General features: G+C 44.4%; 2 protein-coding genes across 3 annotated transcripts; one reads left to right on the plus strand and one right to left on the minus strand.

Annotated features, from left to right (window-relative positions):
• Nucleotides 1-432: 432 nt before the first annotated feature.
• gatd1 (glutamine amidotransferase class 1 domain containing 1) lies at nucleotides 433-4,032 on the plus strand. Of its 2 annotated transcripts, XM_055933033.1 has the most exons (7): nucleotides 433-559; nucleotides 909-985; nucleotides 1,124-1,229; nucleotides 1,419-1,526; nucleotides 1,877-1,968; nucleotides 2,106-2,199; nucleotides 2,681-4,032. In XM_055933033.1, the coding sequence occupies exons 1-7, from the start codon at nucleotides 511-513 to the stop codon at nucleotides 2,794-2,796; spliced, it is 642 nt and encodes a 213-aa protein (XP_055789008.1). In that variant the 5' UTR covers nucleotides 433-510; the 3' UTR covers nucleotides 2,797-4,032. The 2 variants fall into 2 exon arrangements, with proteins under 2 accessions (XP_055789008.1, XP_055789009.1); XM_055933034.1 differs by lacking the exon at nucleotides 1,419-1,526.
• Nucleotides 4,028-16,235, minus strand: chid1 (chitinase domain containing 1). Its single transcript, XM_055933032.1, has 12 exons — nucleotides 15,748-16,235; nucleotides 15,022-15,171; nucleotides 13,784-13,916; nucleotides 13,442-13,486; nucleotides 12,334-12,440; nucleotides 11,731-11,792; nucleotides 11,521-11,613; nucleotides 10,008-10,106; nucleotides 9,013-9,162; nucleotides 7,913-7,993; nucleotides 6,133-6,175; nucleotides 4,028-4,617 (listed from the first exon to the last, which is right to left on the minus strand). The coding sequence occupies exons 1-12, from the start codon at nucleotides 15,874-15,876 to the stop codon at nucleotides 4,519-4,521; spliced, it is 1,191 nt and encodes a 396-aa protein (XP_055789007.1). The 5' UTR covers nucleotides 15,877-16,235; the 3' UTR covers nucleotides 4,028-4,518.
• Between the last annotated feature and the right edge of the window lie 672 nt (nucleotides 16,236-16,907).

The raw sequence follows: 16,907 nt of genomic DNA on the forward strand, positions 1-16,907 counted from the left end.
CATTATTCACTTAGTTTAACTGAATTTTACACGTGAACTTGGTTTGTTCGAGAAAGTGTGCAAAGCTGTCATCAAGGCAAAGGGTGGCAACTTTAAAGAATCTCAAATCTCAAATATTTTGATTTGTTTAACACTTTTTTTGGTTACTACATGATTCCATATGTGTTATTTAATAGTTTTGATGTCTTCACTATTGTTTTACAATGTTGAAAATAATAAAAAATAAATTAAAACCCTCGAATGAGTAGGTGTGTCCAAACTTTTCACTGGTACTGTATACACATACAGAGGTTTTGTAAAGGATATTCACATCGTTTTATGCTCACTTCACTTGCTGTACGTTAGACGTTTATTTTGAAATTGGATCAGAGTGAAAACGGCTGTTGAACTGTCATTGGCTAGAGGAAGAGGAAGTTGAACTCTGATCGCTTCCTGTTTTCATTTTTTTTTTTTTTTTAAACAGTGGTCTGAAGTAGCAGCCAACCGATTTGATCTCGGTAAACCACTGAAATGTCTTCTAAGCCCACTTGTCTAATTGTGGCCAGTGCAGCTTCACAAGGTAAGGCGTTTAAACACGGTATGAACGTTTCATTTCTTCCACTTCTGTCGATACGAGCACGTCAAGCTAGCGCTGCTGAATGTAACCTTATGTCATGTGACGGACGACAATGAGTCGTCATATTTTCAATCAACTAGATAGCTATTGCACCCATATTAGTCATGTTTTACAGTATCTTTTCTGTGTCAAAAAGGGAAATATTACTAATTTGTAGCTGTGCTGTTATCTTATCCCGGATTGTTTGTTTGACACAATCATTATCGTATTGTACATTCATCACCATGACTGGTTCATACTGCTGCTTTAGTAGCTAGCCTGCTGTTTTAAGTTCTCTCTCTCCTGTCATCAGGAGTGTCTGCTCGGTCGTTCCATCAAGCCTTCTGTCTCTGCAGTTCAGTGTTCAACCTGCAGACTGCTACACCAGGGGTAAGAAACACACGGAGATACACACACACACACACACAGAAAAACACACACACACACACACACAGAAAAACACACACACACAGAGAAAAACACACAGAGAAAAACAGACACACGATGTTGGTGTCTTGTCATTTCCAGGGGAAGCCCATAGATTTTGTCGGGGTGGATGAAACCACAGCCAGATGGGTCCAAGACTTCAGCCAAAAGTCTTTTGCGACCCCAGCCAAGTTGGAGTCAATAGACGGTAAGATTACATGCATAAGTTTGTAACCTTCGTATATTTCTTTGCCGCATTCATATCCAAAATATGTCAATTGCTACACGGTAATTGAGCGGTCAGTTATTTGACTGTTAAGATACAAATGGAAATATTTGGCGTAATACTTTGCCCGAAGGTCACGTGACGATGTCGTGACTGTCCCCTATATTCCAGGTGCTCGGTACCAAGCTCTGCTGATTCCAGACTGTCCTGGGGCGCTGACTGACCTGGCACACAGTGGCTCTCTGGCACGTATCCTCACACACTTCACCTCGCAGCAGAGTCAGTACCCTACCCTGTGCTCTATCCCGTAGTCTCTCGTGTAGATCTCTACAGGACAGATCCCCTAACACAGATTAGGTCTCTATTCAATCCGCTAAAGCCCAATACAAATTAAAAGGTAATGCTCCTGCATTGGGTGGAGACTGCATTCATGGTAAACAAATATGTATATGTCGGCTCAATCCGAAATTACCTTTTTAAATTTCTATCGCACGGCGATCCAGATCCGACAGAGGCCTCAGCTAAATCTTGGACTCAAAATGTTTAAGAAACTAATATTGTGAAACATTGTTTTGCGTGGTTTGTGAGCTGTTGTATTTACATGACACGACCATGTCTGTACCTACCAGAGACGGTGTGCGCTATAGGACAAGGGGTGTCTGGTCTGTGCTGCGCCGTAGAAGGACAGAGGTGGATCTTCACTGGCTACAGTCTCACTGGGGTTAGTCTCTAAGGGGCAGGGAATAACACTACATTTTTTAAATTCACGAAAGCCAATAATAAACCTGATTTTTACATGAAAATATATGGTTACTCGTTTCATACAACTTCCATTCTCCTGGTTGTGTTATTTCCCAGCCGTCTGTGTTTGAGTTGGTGAGGAGCCCAGACTTTGCCAACCTGCCTCTGATCGTGGAGGACTTTGTCAAGGACAGCGGAGGATCGTACACCGGTGAGTGTGGGAGATAACAAAAATACCAGTTCCAGGACGTCTACATCGCAGAGGATTTTGGGAAAATTATCAATAAGTAGGGTTGAAAAATTCTGGTAACTTTCCACCAAAATCCCACTTGGAACGGTCCCAGAATTAGGAAGGAGTAGGCAATACATTCAGAATACTACAACCCAGAATCAGGAAGGAGTAGGCAATACATTCAGAATACTACAACCCAGAATTTCTGGCAAACCTGTTTTTTTGGGGGGGTGGAGTGAGTGGAATTTTGCCACCCTATCAGTAGATCATATTGATTGGCTTCCTGCCATGTTCAACACTACTTCAGAATGAGATCTGAATTGGTCTCATGTCTCGACACGAGGAAGTCATGTTTTAACGCGGCAGGAAGCCAATCAATATGACTGACGTGGATGTTAAGTGTTGTGTCTCGAGCAAAAAACAAAAGATGTAACCTGATGTATTTCTGTTGTTATTCCAGCTAGTCAGGAGGACGCCGTGCATGTCGTGATCGACAGACACCTGGTGACTGGACAGAACATGCAGTCTACGTCAGTCGCTGTCAATAACCTCATCATGCTCTGTAATGGAAAGTAACATGTCTTCTGTTCAGCTACGTAGGGACCAAGCTTAAAAAACCCTGGGCCGGGATTCAATCCGATCGTGCTTTGACGGCTATGCGCCATTTTTAAAAAGGTGATCTGCCATTGAATCGACATATGCAGCGTTTATCATGAATGCGTGGGAATATTGCCTTTTTAAAAGGAGCTACTGCCTTTGAAAAGCCACGAATCCATTTGAAAATGGCCAATTTCGGCATCGATATGAGTTGGTGTAAATCGGATCATTTTGGTCATAAAGTGGGTCTCGTCTAAAATGGAGTTTGGAATATCTGTGTGTCACAACGGATAAATGAAGGTTGGGTTTTGATTTGACGATGTCCATTTACCCACTAACGCGGGGTGAACAGCTGCTGTGATTGTTCTCTATCCAATAGCATAAACAGTGAGACAGACCTGCCCAGCAGCTCCGACTTTTACATAAGACAACAAATCACAATTTTTTTTCTTTTTACTTGAGAAAAAACTGCACCAAACACCTTTTTTAGATGTAAAATTACAACTAAAACATCAACTCAATACATCTGTAATAAATGTAATCTTCGATTCATTCTGGGGATTTTCAGGAAGTGAAATAGGCTTCATGGGGAATAAACAGATTTAACCTCCAAAACTGAAACCTGTTTTTCTAATAAGCAGAAAAACGTGCCAATCTGCGTCTTCCGTGGCTCTTTTTAAAAAGGTGCGTTGCCCACAAAGCGCGATCGGATTTAATCCCAGCCTTATTTTGACATGAACAGGATATGATTTAGCAGACAGGGCTCATCAGAGTATACATACAGTAAGAAGACTGAACCTTTCAAATACAGGTGTCGCAGGCAAAATCTCAAAGTAGACCTCCTTTACGTTTAGTGCTTTCAAGGACAAATAAAGGTTCTGGGTACAAATGTGATAATATGAAGTTTAGTTGGGCCATGAGGACAACTCCTGTCTTATGTACTGTACACCAGGGTTGGTGCAATTCCATTTCAGAAAGTAAACCAAATTCCAATTAGACCTTGAAGAGATTTGAATTGTCAGTGCTCTTCCTGAATCGACTGGAATTTAGGCCAACCCTGCAGTCTACTACAGCAGAGGTTTGTAGTACTACTAGCGTAGCTACCACACACAACCTAATTCAACAGCCACCGGTGAGGTATTAGAAAAAGTATCACTGTATGTACATTTCTATTGTCGATTACATTTTTATATTAAAAACAAACACTGAACAATGTACCTTTTTTTTTATTTCATGTCAAAGCAACATTCCTGCAGCAGACTGGTGTCTGATTTAGACCTGACAAACATGAATCCTCAGATGTAGGACTACAGTAGGCTTAATCTATGTCCGGGAAACCAGTCCTTAAAATGGTAGAAGAATACTTCATATCTTACCATTTTTAAAAACATGAACACCTCGTGTGTGTGTGTGACACACCCCATAATAACCCTGTCACCAACCCCCAGTTAAACTGCGTTGATGGATGCTCTTGCCACGTTAGCAGCTTCGAGTTCCTTAGTTCAGTTTGTCACCCCTCGTCACATTTACTCCACATACAACACGGCCTCCGTCTCCAATGATCACTCTTCCTGAGATAAGAGACGTCATTCATCAAAATAAATGGTAGAATCCTCGCTTGGTTGGTGCCCAGCAAATATTACCGTTTATCGATTTGCTCAAAAAAATAAAAAGGAGCTTGAGTCTCTTACTCTGATTGGCTCATAACAGGTCATAAAAATAGTCCAGCCCCTGGCCCAGTTCCCACATGGAGATTCCTGTACCTAACTCAGTGGCTAAAGAGATCCGCTGGTGGAGAGACTAGAGAGAGAGAGAGAGACAGGGCAATACATTATAAAGGATCTGTGTTTCTGGAAAATGTTGTTTGATCATGAATCAACTCAAACCTGTGGTACCATGATACTCTTTCAGTGTATTTATCTGGTTATTTTGAGAATCGTCTGCAGTGCATTTGGAAAATATTCAGAATTGATGCTTTCCCTCCCCTGAATCTACACATATGACAAAGCAAAAACAGGTTTTTAGAAATGTTAGCAAATGTATAAAATAAAAAATACAGATACCTTATTTAAATAAGTATTCAGACCCTTTTATGAGACTAGAAATTGAGCTCAGGTGCATCCTGTTTCCATTGATCATTCTTGAGATGTTTCTACAACTTGATTGGAGTTCACCTGTGGTCAATTCATTTGATTGGACATGATTTGGAAAGGCACACACCTGTCTATAAAACCAAGCCTTGAGGTCGAAGGAATTATCTGTAGAGTGTCGAGACAGGATTGTGTCGAGGCACAGATCTGGGGAAGGGTACCAAAACATTTCTGCGGCATTGAAGGTCCCCAAGAAGACAGAGGCCTCCATCATTCTTCAAATTGAAGAAGTTTGGAACCACCAAGACTCTTCCTAGAGCTGGACGCCCGGCCAAACTGAGCAATCGGGGGAGAAGGGCCTTGGTCAGGGAGGTGACCAGGAACCCGATGGTCACTTTGACGCCTCCCTAGAGTTCATCTGTGGAGATGGTTGTCCTTCTGGAAGGTTCTTCCATCTCTGCAGCACTCCACCAATCAGGCCTTTATGGTAGAGTGGCCAGACGGAAGCCACTCCTCAGTAAAAAGGCACCTAAATGACTCTGACCATGAGAAACAAGATTGAACTCTTTGGCCTAAATGCCACGTCTGGAGGAAACCTGGCACCATCCCTACGGTGAAGCATGGTGGTGGCAGCATCATGCTGTGGGGGTGTTTTTCAGCAGCAAGGACTGGGAGACTAGTCAGGATCGAGATACAGATATCCTTGATGAAAACCTGCTCCAGAGCGCTCAGGACCTCAGACTGGGACGAAGTTTCACCTTCCAACAGGACAACAACCCTAAACACACAGCCAAGACAATGCCGAAGTGGCTTTGGGACAAGTCTCTAAATGTCCTTGAGTGGCCCAGCCAGAGCCCGGACTTGAACATCTCTGCAGATCCTGAAAATAGCTGTGCATCGATGCTCCCCATCCAACCTGACAGAGCTTGAGAGGATCTGCAGAGAAGAATGGGAGAAACTCCCCAAATACAGGTGTGCCAAGTACTGAGTAAATGGTCTGAATACTTATGTAAATGTGATGTTTGTTTTTTATATATATATCAATTTGCTAAAATGTATCAAAACCTGTTTTTGCTTTGTCGTGATGGGGTAGTGTGTGTAGATTGAGGTAAAAAACAACAACAATTTAATTAATTTTAGAATAAGGCTGTAACGTAAAAAGATGTGTAATAAGTCCAGGTGTCTGATGTATTCTGTATATCAAAGGGAGGTCAAAAGGTCATACCTTCAGTGTTGGGTAATACACCACATGCTTGACTCCATTGCTCCTAGAAGGTGGAACACAAAGTGAGTTACTGTGGTGTGAAGATATCAGACAAGACCCACTTCTTCACCAAGACAGTAAATAAAGGAGTGCTGAATGGAAACTGCACTTCACATAATCTAGGAATGATCGTTTTTTTACGTGACATAATGAAGTTAAAGAATACCATAATCTGGTAGACTAACTGTCCCCCTAATACCATAATCTGGTAGACTAACTGTCCCCCTAATACCATAATCTGGTAGACTAACTGTCCCCCTAATACCATCATCTGGTAGACTAACTGTCCCCCTAATACCATCATCTGGTAGACTAACTGTCCCCCTAATACCATCATCTGGTAGACTAACTGTCCCCCTAATACCATCATCTGGTAGACTAACTGTCCCCCTAATACCATCATCTGGTAGACTAACTGTCCCCCTAATACCATCATCTGGTAGACTAACTGTCCCCCTAATACCATCATCTGGTAGACTAACTGTCCCCCTAATACCATCATCTGGTAGACTAACTGTCCCCCTAATACCATCATCTGGTAGACTAACTGTCCCCCTAATACCATCATCTGGTAGACTAACTGTCCCCCTAATACCATCATCTGGTAGACTAACTGTCCCCCTAATACCATCATCTGGTAGACTAACTGTCCCCCTAATACCATCATCTGGTAGACTAACTGTCCCCCTAATACCATCATCTGGTAGACTAACTGTCCCCCTAATACCATCATCTGGTAGACTAACTGTCCCCCTAATACCATCATCTGGTAGACTAACTGTCCCCCTAATACCATCATCTGGTAGACTAACTGTCCCCCTAATACCATCATCTGGTAGACTAACTGTCCCCCTAATACCATCATCTGGTAGACTAACTGTCCCCCTAATACCATCATCTGGTAGACTAACTGTCCCCCTAATACCATCATCTGGTAGACTAACTGTCCCCCTAATACCATCATCTGGTAGACTAACTGTCCCCCTAATACCATCATCTGGTAGACTAACTGTCCCCCTAATACCATCATCTGGTAGACTAACTGTCCCCCTAATACCATCATCTGGTAGACTAACTGTCCCCCTAATACCATCATCTGGTAGCCTAACTGTCCCCCTAATACCATCATCTGGTAGCCTAACTGTCCCCCTAATACCATCATCTGGTAGCCTAACTGTCCCCCTAATACCATCATCTGGTAGCCTAACTGTCCCCCTAATACCATCATCTGGTAGCCTAACTGTCCCCCTAATACCATCATCTGGTAGCCTAACTGTCCCCCTAATACCATCATCTGGTAGCCTAACTGTCCCCCTAATACCATCATCTGGTAGACTAACTGTCCCCCTAATACCATCATCTGGTAGACTAACTGTCCCCCTAATACCATCATCTGGTAGACTAACTGTCCCCCTAATACCATCATCTGGTAGACTAACTGTCCCCCTAATACCATCATCTGGTAGACTAACTGTCCCCCTAATACCATCATCTGGTAGACTAACTGTCCCCCTAATACCATCATCTGGTAGACTAACTGTCCCCCTAATACCATCATCTGGTAGACTAACTGTCCCCCTAATACCATCATCTGGTAGACTAACTGTCCCCCTAATACCATCATCTGGTAGACTAACTGTCCCCCTAATACCATCATCTGGTAGACTAACTGTCCCCCTAATACCATAATCTGGTAGACTAACTGTCCCCCTAATACCATCATCTGGTAGACTAACTGTACCTCTTGTAGCTGAAGTAGTGCTCCTCAGCCTGTTCATCCCATAGTAGTCGAGGCTTCAGCTCCTTCAACAGCTCTATGAACCTTTACAGGAAACAAAGGAGAGAGGGTTGAAGGGAGACTGGAGGTGACAGAGAGAGAGGGTTGAAGGGAACCTGGAGGTGAGAGAGAGAGAGAGGGTTGAAGGGGGACCGGAGGTGACAGAGAGAGAGAGGGTTGAAGGGGGACCGGAGGTGACAGAGAGAGAGGGTTGAAGGGGGACCGGAGGTGACAGAGAGAGAGGGTTGAAGGGGGACCGGAGGTGACAGAGAGAGAGGGTTGAAGGGGGACCGGAGGTGACAGAGAGAGAGAGAGAGAGGGTTGAAGGGGGACTGGAGGTGACAGAGAGAGAGAGAGAGAGAGAGGGTTGAAGGGGGACTGGAGGTGACAAAGAGAGAGAGAGGGTTGAAGGGGGACTGGAGGTGACAGAGAGAGAGAGAGAGGGTTGAAGGGGGACTGGAGGTGACAGAGAGAGAGAGAGGGTTGAAGGGGGACTGGAGATGACAGAGAGAGAGAGGGTTGAAGGGGGACTGGAGGTGACAGAGAGAGAGAGAGAGGGTTGAAGGGGGACTGGAGGTGACAGAGAGAGAGAGAGGGGGTTGAAGGGGGACTGGAGGTGACAGAGAGAGAGAGAGAGAGAGAGGGTTGAAGGGGGACCGGAGGTGACAGAGAGAGAGAGAGAGAGGGTTGAAGGAGACCGGAGGTGAGACAGAGAGAGAGAGAGAGGGTTGAAGGGGGACTGGAGGTGACAGAGAGAGAGAGAGAGAGAGAGGTTTGAAGGGACTGGAGGTGACAGAGAGAGAGGGTTGAAGGGGGACTGGAGGTGACAGAGAGAGAGAGAGGGTTGAAGGGGAACCGGAGGTGACAGAGAGAGGGTTGAAAGGGGACCTGGAAGTGACAGAGAGAGAGAGAGGGTTGAAGGGGACCTGGAAGTGACAGAGAGAGAGGGTTGAAGGTGGACCGGAGGTGACCGAGAGAGGGGGTTGAAGGGGGACCTGGAAGTGACAGAGATACAATCTTCTGTATAGATTACTAGTATAAAGTATTTATTAGGAGTGTCCTACCTGCCCCCCAGCAGTGGTTCAGCTCCGTAGGTGGAGAAGTCCAGTCCATACAGGTTGAGTCCCAGCAGTATCTTGTGTCTCCATTGGTTGTTGGGGGACAACTCTAGGACACATTCTCTCAGCCAGGGTAGAGGGGAGCTGGGGCCCGGTCTAGGAGGGAAGAGAGAACCTGACTTATTGATATACTAAGAACAATGGGAGTGGCCTATAACATCTGTCAAAATGTTCAGTGATGGTCATTTTACCAATATAATATACACTGCTCAAAAAAAATCCACAGGTGGGGGCTGTAAGCACAACCCCCACCTGTGGACGTCGGGCCCTCATACCACCCTCATGGAGTCTGTTTCTGACCGTTTGAGCAGACACATGCACATTTGTGGCCTGCTGGAGGTCATTTTGCAGGGCTCTGGCAGTGCACCTCCTTGCACAAAGGCGGAGGTAGCGGTCCTGCTGCTGGGTTGTTGCCCTCCTACGGCCTCCTCCACGTCTCCTGATGTACTGGCCTGTCTCCTGGTAGCGCCTCCATGCTCTGGACACTACGCTGACAGACACAGCAAACCTTTTTGCCACAGCTCGCATTGATGTGCCATCCTGGATGAGCTGCACTACCTGAGCCACTTGTGTGGGTTGTAGACTCCGTCTCATGCTACCACTAGAGTGAAAGCACCGCCAGCATTCAAAAGTGACCAAAACATCAGCCAGGAAGCATAGGAACTGAGAAGTGGTCTGTGGTCACCACCTGCAGAACCATTCCTTTATTGGGGGTGTCTTACTAATGGCCTATAATTTCCACCTTTTGTCTATTCCATTTGCACAACAGCATGTGAAATGTATTGTCAATCAGTGTTGCTTCCTAAGTGGACAGTTTGATTTCACAGAAGTGTGATTGACTTGGAGTTACATTGTGTTGTTTAAGTGTTCCCTTTATTTTTTTGAGCAGTGTATTTTTTAAATAAAAGGATATGATTGTTTCAGTGAGAAGGAAATGTTACCGTTCAGAGGAGAAGTCGTAGGTCATTAGACTGAATCCGTCCACTACGGGAGCTAACTGCTCAAACTGCTCCCTGCCGAACATCCCTGGCTGGCCTGAACTGATCACAACAGAAGGATTAAACAAGGAGAAAATAAATGTTATAGCTAACTGCTCTCTGTCGAACATCCCAGGCTGGCCTGAACTGATCACAACAGAAAGATTCAACTCCTCTCTCTCAGGATCAGACATGGTAGTAATGGTATTGCAGGGATTTTTCTGCGATTAAAATCCTTGAACGGACAGACTTAAGTATTTTTTTCAGGATGCCTAAGTTAAAAGAGTGTAGTGTATTTTCGGGATGGAAAAACACTTTCAGTGTAAATTAAAAAGTACTAAAAGTGGAGATAAGATAGAAAAGATCACGGGGAATGTTAGATACATTAAACCTGTTGATGATCTGTTAAACTAACACTATCAAATGTCTGCCAGGGTTGAATGTTATGGTTAAAGTTTGATGATGCCAGACTGTTAATGTATCTGTGACCCCGTGTGATTCTAGAGCAGCTGTCGTCTTCCTTTTATGTGTTTTAATGATCTGTATCACCTACCTTGGGGTGACGGCAGGTGGAATCTGTTCCACCTACCTTGGGGTGATGGCCGGTGGAATCTGTATCACCTACCTTGGGGTGACGGCAGGTGGAATCTGTTCCACCTACCTTGGGGTGACGGCAGGTGGAATCTGTTCCACCTACCTTGGTGTGACGGCTGGTGGAATCTGTATCACCTACCTTGGTGTGACGGCTGGTGGAATCTGTATCACCTACCTTGGTGTGACGGCTGGTGGAATCTGTATCACCTACCTTGGGGTGACGGCCAGTGGAATCTGTTCCACCTACCTTGGGGTGACGGTGGAATCTGTTCCACCTACCTTGGTGTGACGGCCAGTGGAATCTGTATCACCTACCTTGGGGTGACGGCCAGTGGAATCTGTTCCACCTACCTTGGGGTGACGGTGGAATCTGTTCCACCTACCTTGGTGTGACGGCCGGTGGAATCTGTTCCACCTACCTTGGTGTGACGGCCGGTGGAATCTGTATCACCTACCTTGGTGTGACGGCCGGTGGAATCTATCACCTACCTTGGTGTGACGGCCGGTGGAATCTATCACCTACCTTGGTGTGACGGCCGGTGGAATCTGTATCACCTACCTTGGGGTGACGGCTGGTGGAATCTGTATCACCTACCTTGGGGTGACGGCCGGTGGAATCTGTATCACCTACCTTGGTGTGACGGCCGGTGGAATCTGTTCCACCTACCTTGGTGTGACGGCTGGTGGAATCTGTATCACCTACCTTGGTGTGACGGCCGGTGGAATCTGTATCACCTACCTTGGTGTGACGGCCGGTGGAATCTGTATCACCTACCTTGGTGTGACGGCCGGTGGAATCTGTATCACCTACCTTGGTGTGACGGCCGGTGGAATCTGTATCACCTACCTTGGTGTGACGGCCGGTGGAATCTGTATCACCTACCTTGGGGTGACGGCCGGTGGAATGACCAGTACACATTCCAGCTTCTTCTCCTTAAGAGCCTCACAGATGTGTGTAATCATGTGGACCAGCTCCCTGAATGGAAAGGTGTTTACAGTCAATACAAAACCACGGTTGTAGAAGTTGACTTTAAGCTCTTCAGAGGGGTCATTACCATGACTACGACAGGTCACGGTGTCATGGGTTACTCACCCTCTCTTGTTCCCTCCCAGCTGACTCCACAGCTCCAGCGTATAGCCATCAAAGCCTTCTGTCTGCAAAGGCAGAACACAATTAGGCGTTTACATTTGACATGTTAGTCATTCAGGATACACTCCTATGTTGTAAACAGCGGAAGTCAACATCTGTAACAAACATTCACTTTGAGGTATACGACTGTATATGAGAATATTTACCGTAAAAAAAAAATACATAACACATTCAACTTTTTGTCAGTTGATAAATTGTTTTCAGTCTCACTTGCCAACTGATATGTGATATAAATGTACTATAATGCATTAGTATTATATTGTATATATTATATATTATTATTATTATTAATATATTATTATTATATATATTATTATATAGTATTATTATATATTATGTACATATTATATATCTTTTTATTTTATCTTTATTTAACTAGGCAAGTCAGTTAAGAACAAATTCTTATTTTCAATGACGGCCTAGGAACAGCGGCAGAACGACAGATTTGTACCTTGTCAGCTCTGGGATTCGTCTAGTACCCCAGAGACCAGGGTTTGACCCCCGTCTCCTCCTTGTCTGAAAGAAAGCATAAATACCCCTCCTTACCTTAGCTACGTCCACCATCTCAGTCCCCAGCTCCTCGATCTCATCCTCACTGTCCAGAACACTCATATAGTCCTGGTACGACCAGCCGTCAAATAACAAGCGAGGAACTGAGCGAGAAGAAGAGAAGCATCAGATGATGAGGGCCCTGTGATTGGTTATCATGTGACAGAGAAAGATTCTATCCTGTATTTTAAGCCTTATCCAGAAATTAGAATTACACCAAAAATTAAATAATTTGTCTGAGGATGGTGCTGGAACATCTGATATAGAAACAAAACGGGACAGTTTGATGAAAAATATTTAAATAAAAAGGTTCAAATCCAGGCATGTCACATGGAGGAGGAGAGTTTGAATCAAGAGGGGGAGAGTTTGATCAAGAGGAGAAGAGTTTGGATCAAGAGGAGGAGAGTTTGGATCAAGAGGAGAAGAGTTTGGATCAAGAGGAGGAGAGTTTGATCAAGAGGAGAAGAGTTTGATCGAGAGGAGGAGAGTTTGATCGAGAGGAGAAGAGTTTGGATCAGGAGGAGTTTGATCAGGAGGAGAAGAGTTTGATCAGGAGGAGAAGAGTTTGATCAAGAGGAGAAGAGTTTGATCAAGAGGAGGAGAGTTTGATCAAGAGGAGGAGAGTTTGATCAAGAGGAGGAGAGTTTGATCAAGAGGAGAAGAGTTTGATCAAGAGAAGGAGAGTTTGATCAAGAGGAGAAGAGTTTGATCAAGAGGAGAAGAGTTTGGATCAAGAGGAGGAGAGTTTGATCAAGAGGAGGAGAGTTTGATCAAGAGGAGGAGAGTTTGGATCAAGAGGAGGAGAGTTTGGATCAAGAGGAGGAGAGTTTGATCAGGGGGAGGAGAGTTTGATCAGGGGGAGGAGAGTTTGATCAAGAGGAGGAGAGTTTGATCAAGAGGAGGAGAGTTTGATCAAGAGGAGGAGAGTTTGATCAAGAGGAGGAGAGTTTGATCAAGAGGAGGAGAGTTTGATCAAGAGGAGGAGAGTTAGATCAAGAGGAGGAGAGTTAGATCATTGGAACTGGATGTGACTGAATGATACCATAGTGAGGTCATCTGGAAATATATTTTTTATTTAAACAGAAGCTGAGTTTAACACACTTACGCATTTTGATTTTTTTGTTTGCCTTCCGCACAGCTTTTACCCAACCTAGAAAGGAAGGAGAGTCTTTGAAAGACAACTTTATTTTCCATATAGTCCCTTAGTACACATTTCTGACTATCACAACTCTGTCAAGTCCTTAGTACACATTTCTGACTGTCACAACTCTGTCAAGTCCTTAGTACACATTTCTGACTATCACAACTCTGTCAAGTCCTTAGTACACATTTCTGTCTGTTACAACTCTGACAAGTCCTTAGTACACATTTCCTAGGCATCACAACTTTGTCTGACAACATCACAACTTTGTCTGGCATCAATCTGGTTAGTTCATGAAAAGATTACCTGGGTCATGATCATGTAGACCAGTGATATGAAAGCTCTCCGGTCCTCTCCGTCTCAGCTGAAGCCACACCGGAGACACGGAGGTCAGCTTGGAACCGAACACCTTGGCAACATCGTAACCATGAGAGTTCCACTGGAGCGTGAGAAGAGAAATAAACCAGAAGGGAAAGGCTATATGAAGAGTTGATTCTAAATGTATTCTAGGCCGCATTCCACCCTGCATATCACTGCTGGCTTGCTTCTGAAGCTAAGCAGGGCTGGTCATGGTCAGTCCCTGGATGGGAGACCAGATGCTGCTGGAAGTGGTGTTGGAGGGCCAGTAGGAAGCACTCTTTCCTCTGGTCTAAAAAATATCCCAATGCCCCAGGGCAGTGATTGGGGACACTACCCTGTGTAGGGTGCTGTCTTTCAGATGGGACGTTAAACAGGTGTCCTGACTCTCTGAGGTCATTAAAGATCCCATGGCACTTATCGTAAGAGTAGGGGTGTTAACCCCGGTGTCCTGGCTATATTACCAATCTGGCCAACAAACCATCACGGCCACCTGATAATCCCCAGTTTACAATTGACTCATTCATCCCCCTCCTCTCCCCTGTATCTATTCCCCAGGTCGTTGCTGTAAATGAGAACGTGTTCTCAGTCAACTGACCTGGTAAAATAATGGATTTTAAAAAAAAAGGAGCCTATTGATGAGATATAGCTCGTACACAACAGTAGTGAGATGATAGTTCCACTATTATATACACAGACATTGAATAGTAATAGCAGGGTGATCAGAACCAATCAGATAAACACATGGTACCTGCAGGTAGCCTGGGTACCAGTCTGTATTGAGTTATCATGCCACTCCTTGCCATGCTAAACATGGAGTACAAGGAGTGGAATATTAGTGAATCGGGTTCTGGATTCCAGGCTAACCTGCAGGCAAAAATTGGCAACATTTCTGTAAAGGATAAAGTGTCACTGTTGTTCAAAGGTGACTGCAACGTTCAGTCTGGTTTAACCAGACTCTAAAACAACACACCAACCTGCTTTTAGAGACTTACACAGCGCCTGACTTGGACTGAAATAGGTGCCGGTACTCATTTTGTGTGCCAGTACTGTTTATATTTAGGTGCAGGAACTCTGCAATAAGCTAATCATTTTTATAAGAGGTGCAGGAACTCAAACAGAAGAACATTTGTGATGCCGGAACTCAGCTCCGGTGAGCTCCAGCCCAAATCAAGCACTGCACTTACAGGAGTTATATAACCCAGTACGGGTCCTTGGAACGTGTGTTGAGTCACAGCCTGTTGGCAGTATCTCCTCTCCTCCTTTACGATGTCCTTCCACTGAGGGTCAGTAACAACCAGACCTCGCTCCAGCACCGACCGCTCTGCCTGGGACGTCTGATATAATAATAAACAAACACAAGATAAAATTATTTGCATGTGTAGTTGTAGAACCAACCAAACTGTAGTCTCCAAGGTTGGGGTCGATTTCAATTGGAAGGCTGTCAATTCAGGAAGTAAACTGAAATTCCAATTCAATCATTGAAAAAAGGGCATCTATTTCTAAAGATGTTCAGTTTCTGGGATTTTAATTTCTAATCACTTCCTGAATTGACTGGCTTCAATTACAATTTGACCCCAACCCTGGTAGTCTTGTTGCCAGAATTGTGGAGCTGTGAGGAAGACACAGCAACTGTGGGAACTGGGATGAGACTAACTAAATAAACACTGACAATATCTATAATTAATTCATTGTGGTCTATTCTACAATACTGGTCATTTACTTAAATCAGAACTGGGTAGGGGAGAATACAAAGTCCACACACATGGGCTGAGCCCTAGTGAGAACCCTTAAACTCCAGCGTCCATATGCATAGCTGATTGAGCCCGTTACATACACTGGTTCCAGGATGCAAAATACTGATGCCACCACTCGTCCTCGTCATAAATCACCACTATCCTCCTCTTCCTCACCTCTGGCTCCTGTGTTTTGGAGTCCTTCTTCTTGGCATCAGTCCTGGACAACGTAGCACTAACATAGCTGACCAACAGGGTAACCAGTATGGTGTGTAGCACAATGATTAACGTTGCTTCTACTCTCATCTCTCCTCCGAGTCAAACTACACAGAGACAGGAATGGGACCAATTGCTGCACCAACACGAACTGAACAAAAAACTGATTTCTAGCTACCCACTCAGATAATTACAAGTTCTAGCTAGTGTGATACAGGAAACTGTGTCGGAAGCATTTGCGAGTTCCGGCAAGAACCACCCCTGCCTGGATAGAGTTACGATGTTATTGTTGTCAAGTCAGCTGAACACCCAATGATGCATGGTGCCCACAGCCAGTTCAACGTTTTGATATGAATTATAACCAGTGAGAAATCACGAATATACTAGCAATCTCACTCAACTCTACCCATGTAGTTGCAGGTCTGTGGCTGTGTATACCATAGAGAATGATAGAGGCCTCTAGTAGCCAAAAGGCTATTTTAACATGTATTAGTAAGGGGCAACGCCATTGAGGGCTTCCACCATTTTAATGTGGTCAACTGGGTGGGACTTCCAACTTCATTGGCTGAACCCTCCTGGTGACCATGTTGGAGTCATGTCCAACAGGGTCATCAGAAGGAATAAGCAAATCAAGAAGAAGAAAATTGACTACTTCAAAATGGAGATTGCCTCAATAGAGCTCTCCAGTTTGTTGTCCTAAAACCCATATAAGGAGTTACCTCTGGATCGTTCAGCCATTCCCATGGGGAAAATTACTTGGGAAATATAGGGTTTTAGGAATAACACAGAAAATAAGATTAACACAGGTTTAGAAAATCTTTAAAATGTTGTTCTATGAGATAATCAGTCAGTTAACATGACCTTCATGAATTCTGAAGGCTTTATGTGTTTTTTAAATTACATAAATGCTTCAATATTCACAAACAGCGACGTTGGCTGACGAAGATGATCTCATAGACCAAAACGTATAAGATCTCCTCCGCCTGTGTTTACCAAAGACCTTATTTTGGTCATTTATCCAAAACCCCTACAAAAACTTCCATTCATTTTCCCATAAACTTTGTTCAATGAACCATGGCGTTACTTTTGTTATTTATTGCGCTGCCTGTGCGCAGACGCCA

Source organism: Salvelinus fontinalis, chromosome 9 (assembly GCF_029448725.1).
Source record: "Salvelinus fontinalis isolate EN_2023a chromosome 9, ASM2944872v1, whole genome shotgun sequence".
NCBI classification, from domain to species: domain Eukaryota; kingdom Metazoa; phylum Chordata; class Actinopteri; order Salmoniformes; family Salmonidae; genus Salvelinus; species Salvelinus fontinalis.

What these genes read in the sequence shown, in the direction of transcription:
- gatd1 (XM_055933033.1), top strand. Translation starts at nt 511, where the DNA reads ATGTCTTCTAAGCCCACTTGTCTAATTGTGGCCAGTGCAGCTTCACAA. An exon ending in GGCCAGTGCAGCTTCACAAG is followed by an intron (nt 560 to 908) that starts GTAAGGCGTTTA and finishes TCCTGTCATCAG; the next exon opens with GAGTGTCTGCTCGGTCGTTC. An exon ending in CTGGCTACAGTCTCACTGGG is followed by an intron (nt 1,969 to 2,105) that starts GTTAGTCTCTAA and finishes GTTATTTCCCAG; the next exon opens with CCGTCTGTGTTTGAGTTGGT.
- chid1 (XM_055933032.1), bottom strand. Translation starts at nt 15,876, where the DNA reads ATGAGAGTAGAAGCAACGTTAATCATTGTGCTACACACCATACTGGTT. An exon ending in CCAAAACACAGGAGCCAGAG is followed by an intron (nt 15,172 to 15,747) that starts GTGAGGAAGAGG and finishes TTATTATATCAG; the next exon opens with ACGTCCCAGGCAGAGCGGTC. An exon ending in TGTATTACCCAACACTGAAG is followed by an intron (nt 4,618 to 6,132) that starts GTATGACCTTTT and finishes CTCTCTCTCTAG; the next exon opens with TCTCTCCACCAGCGGATCTC.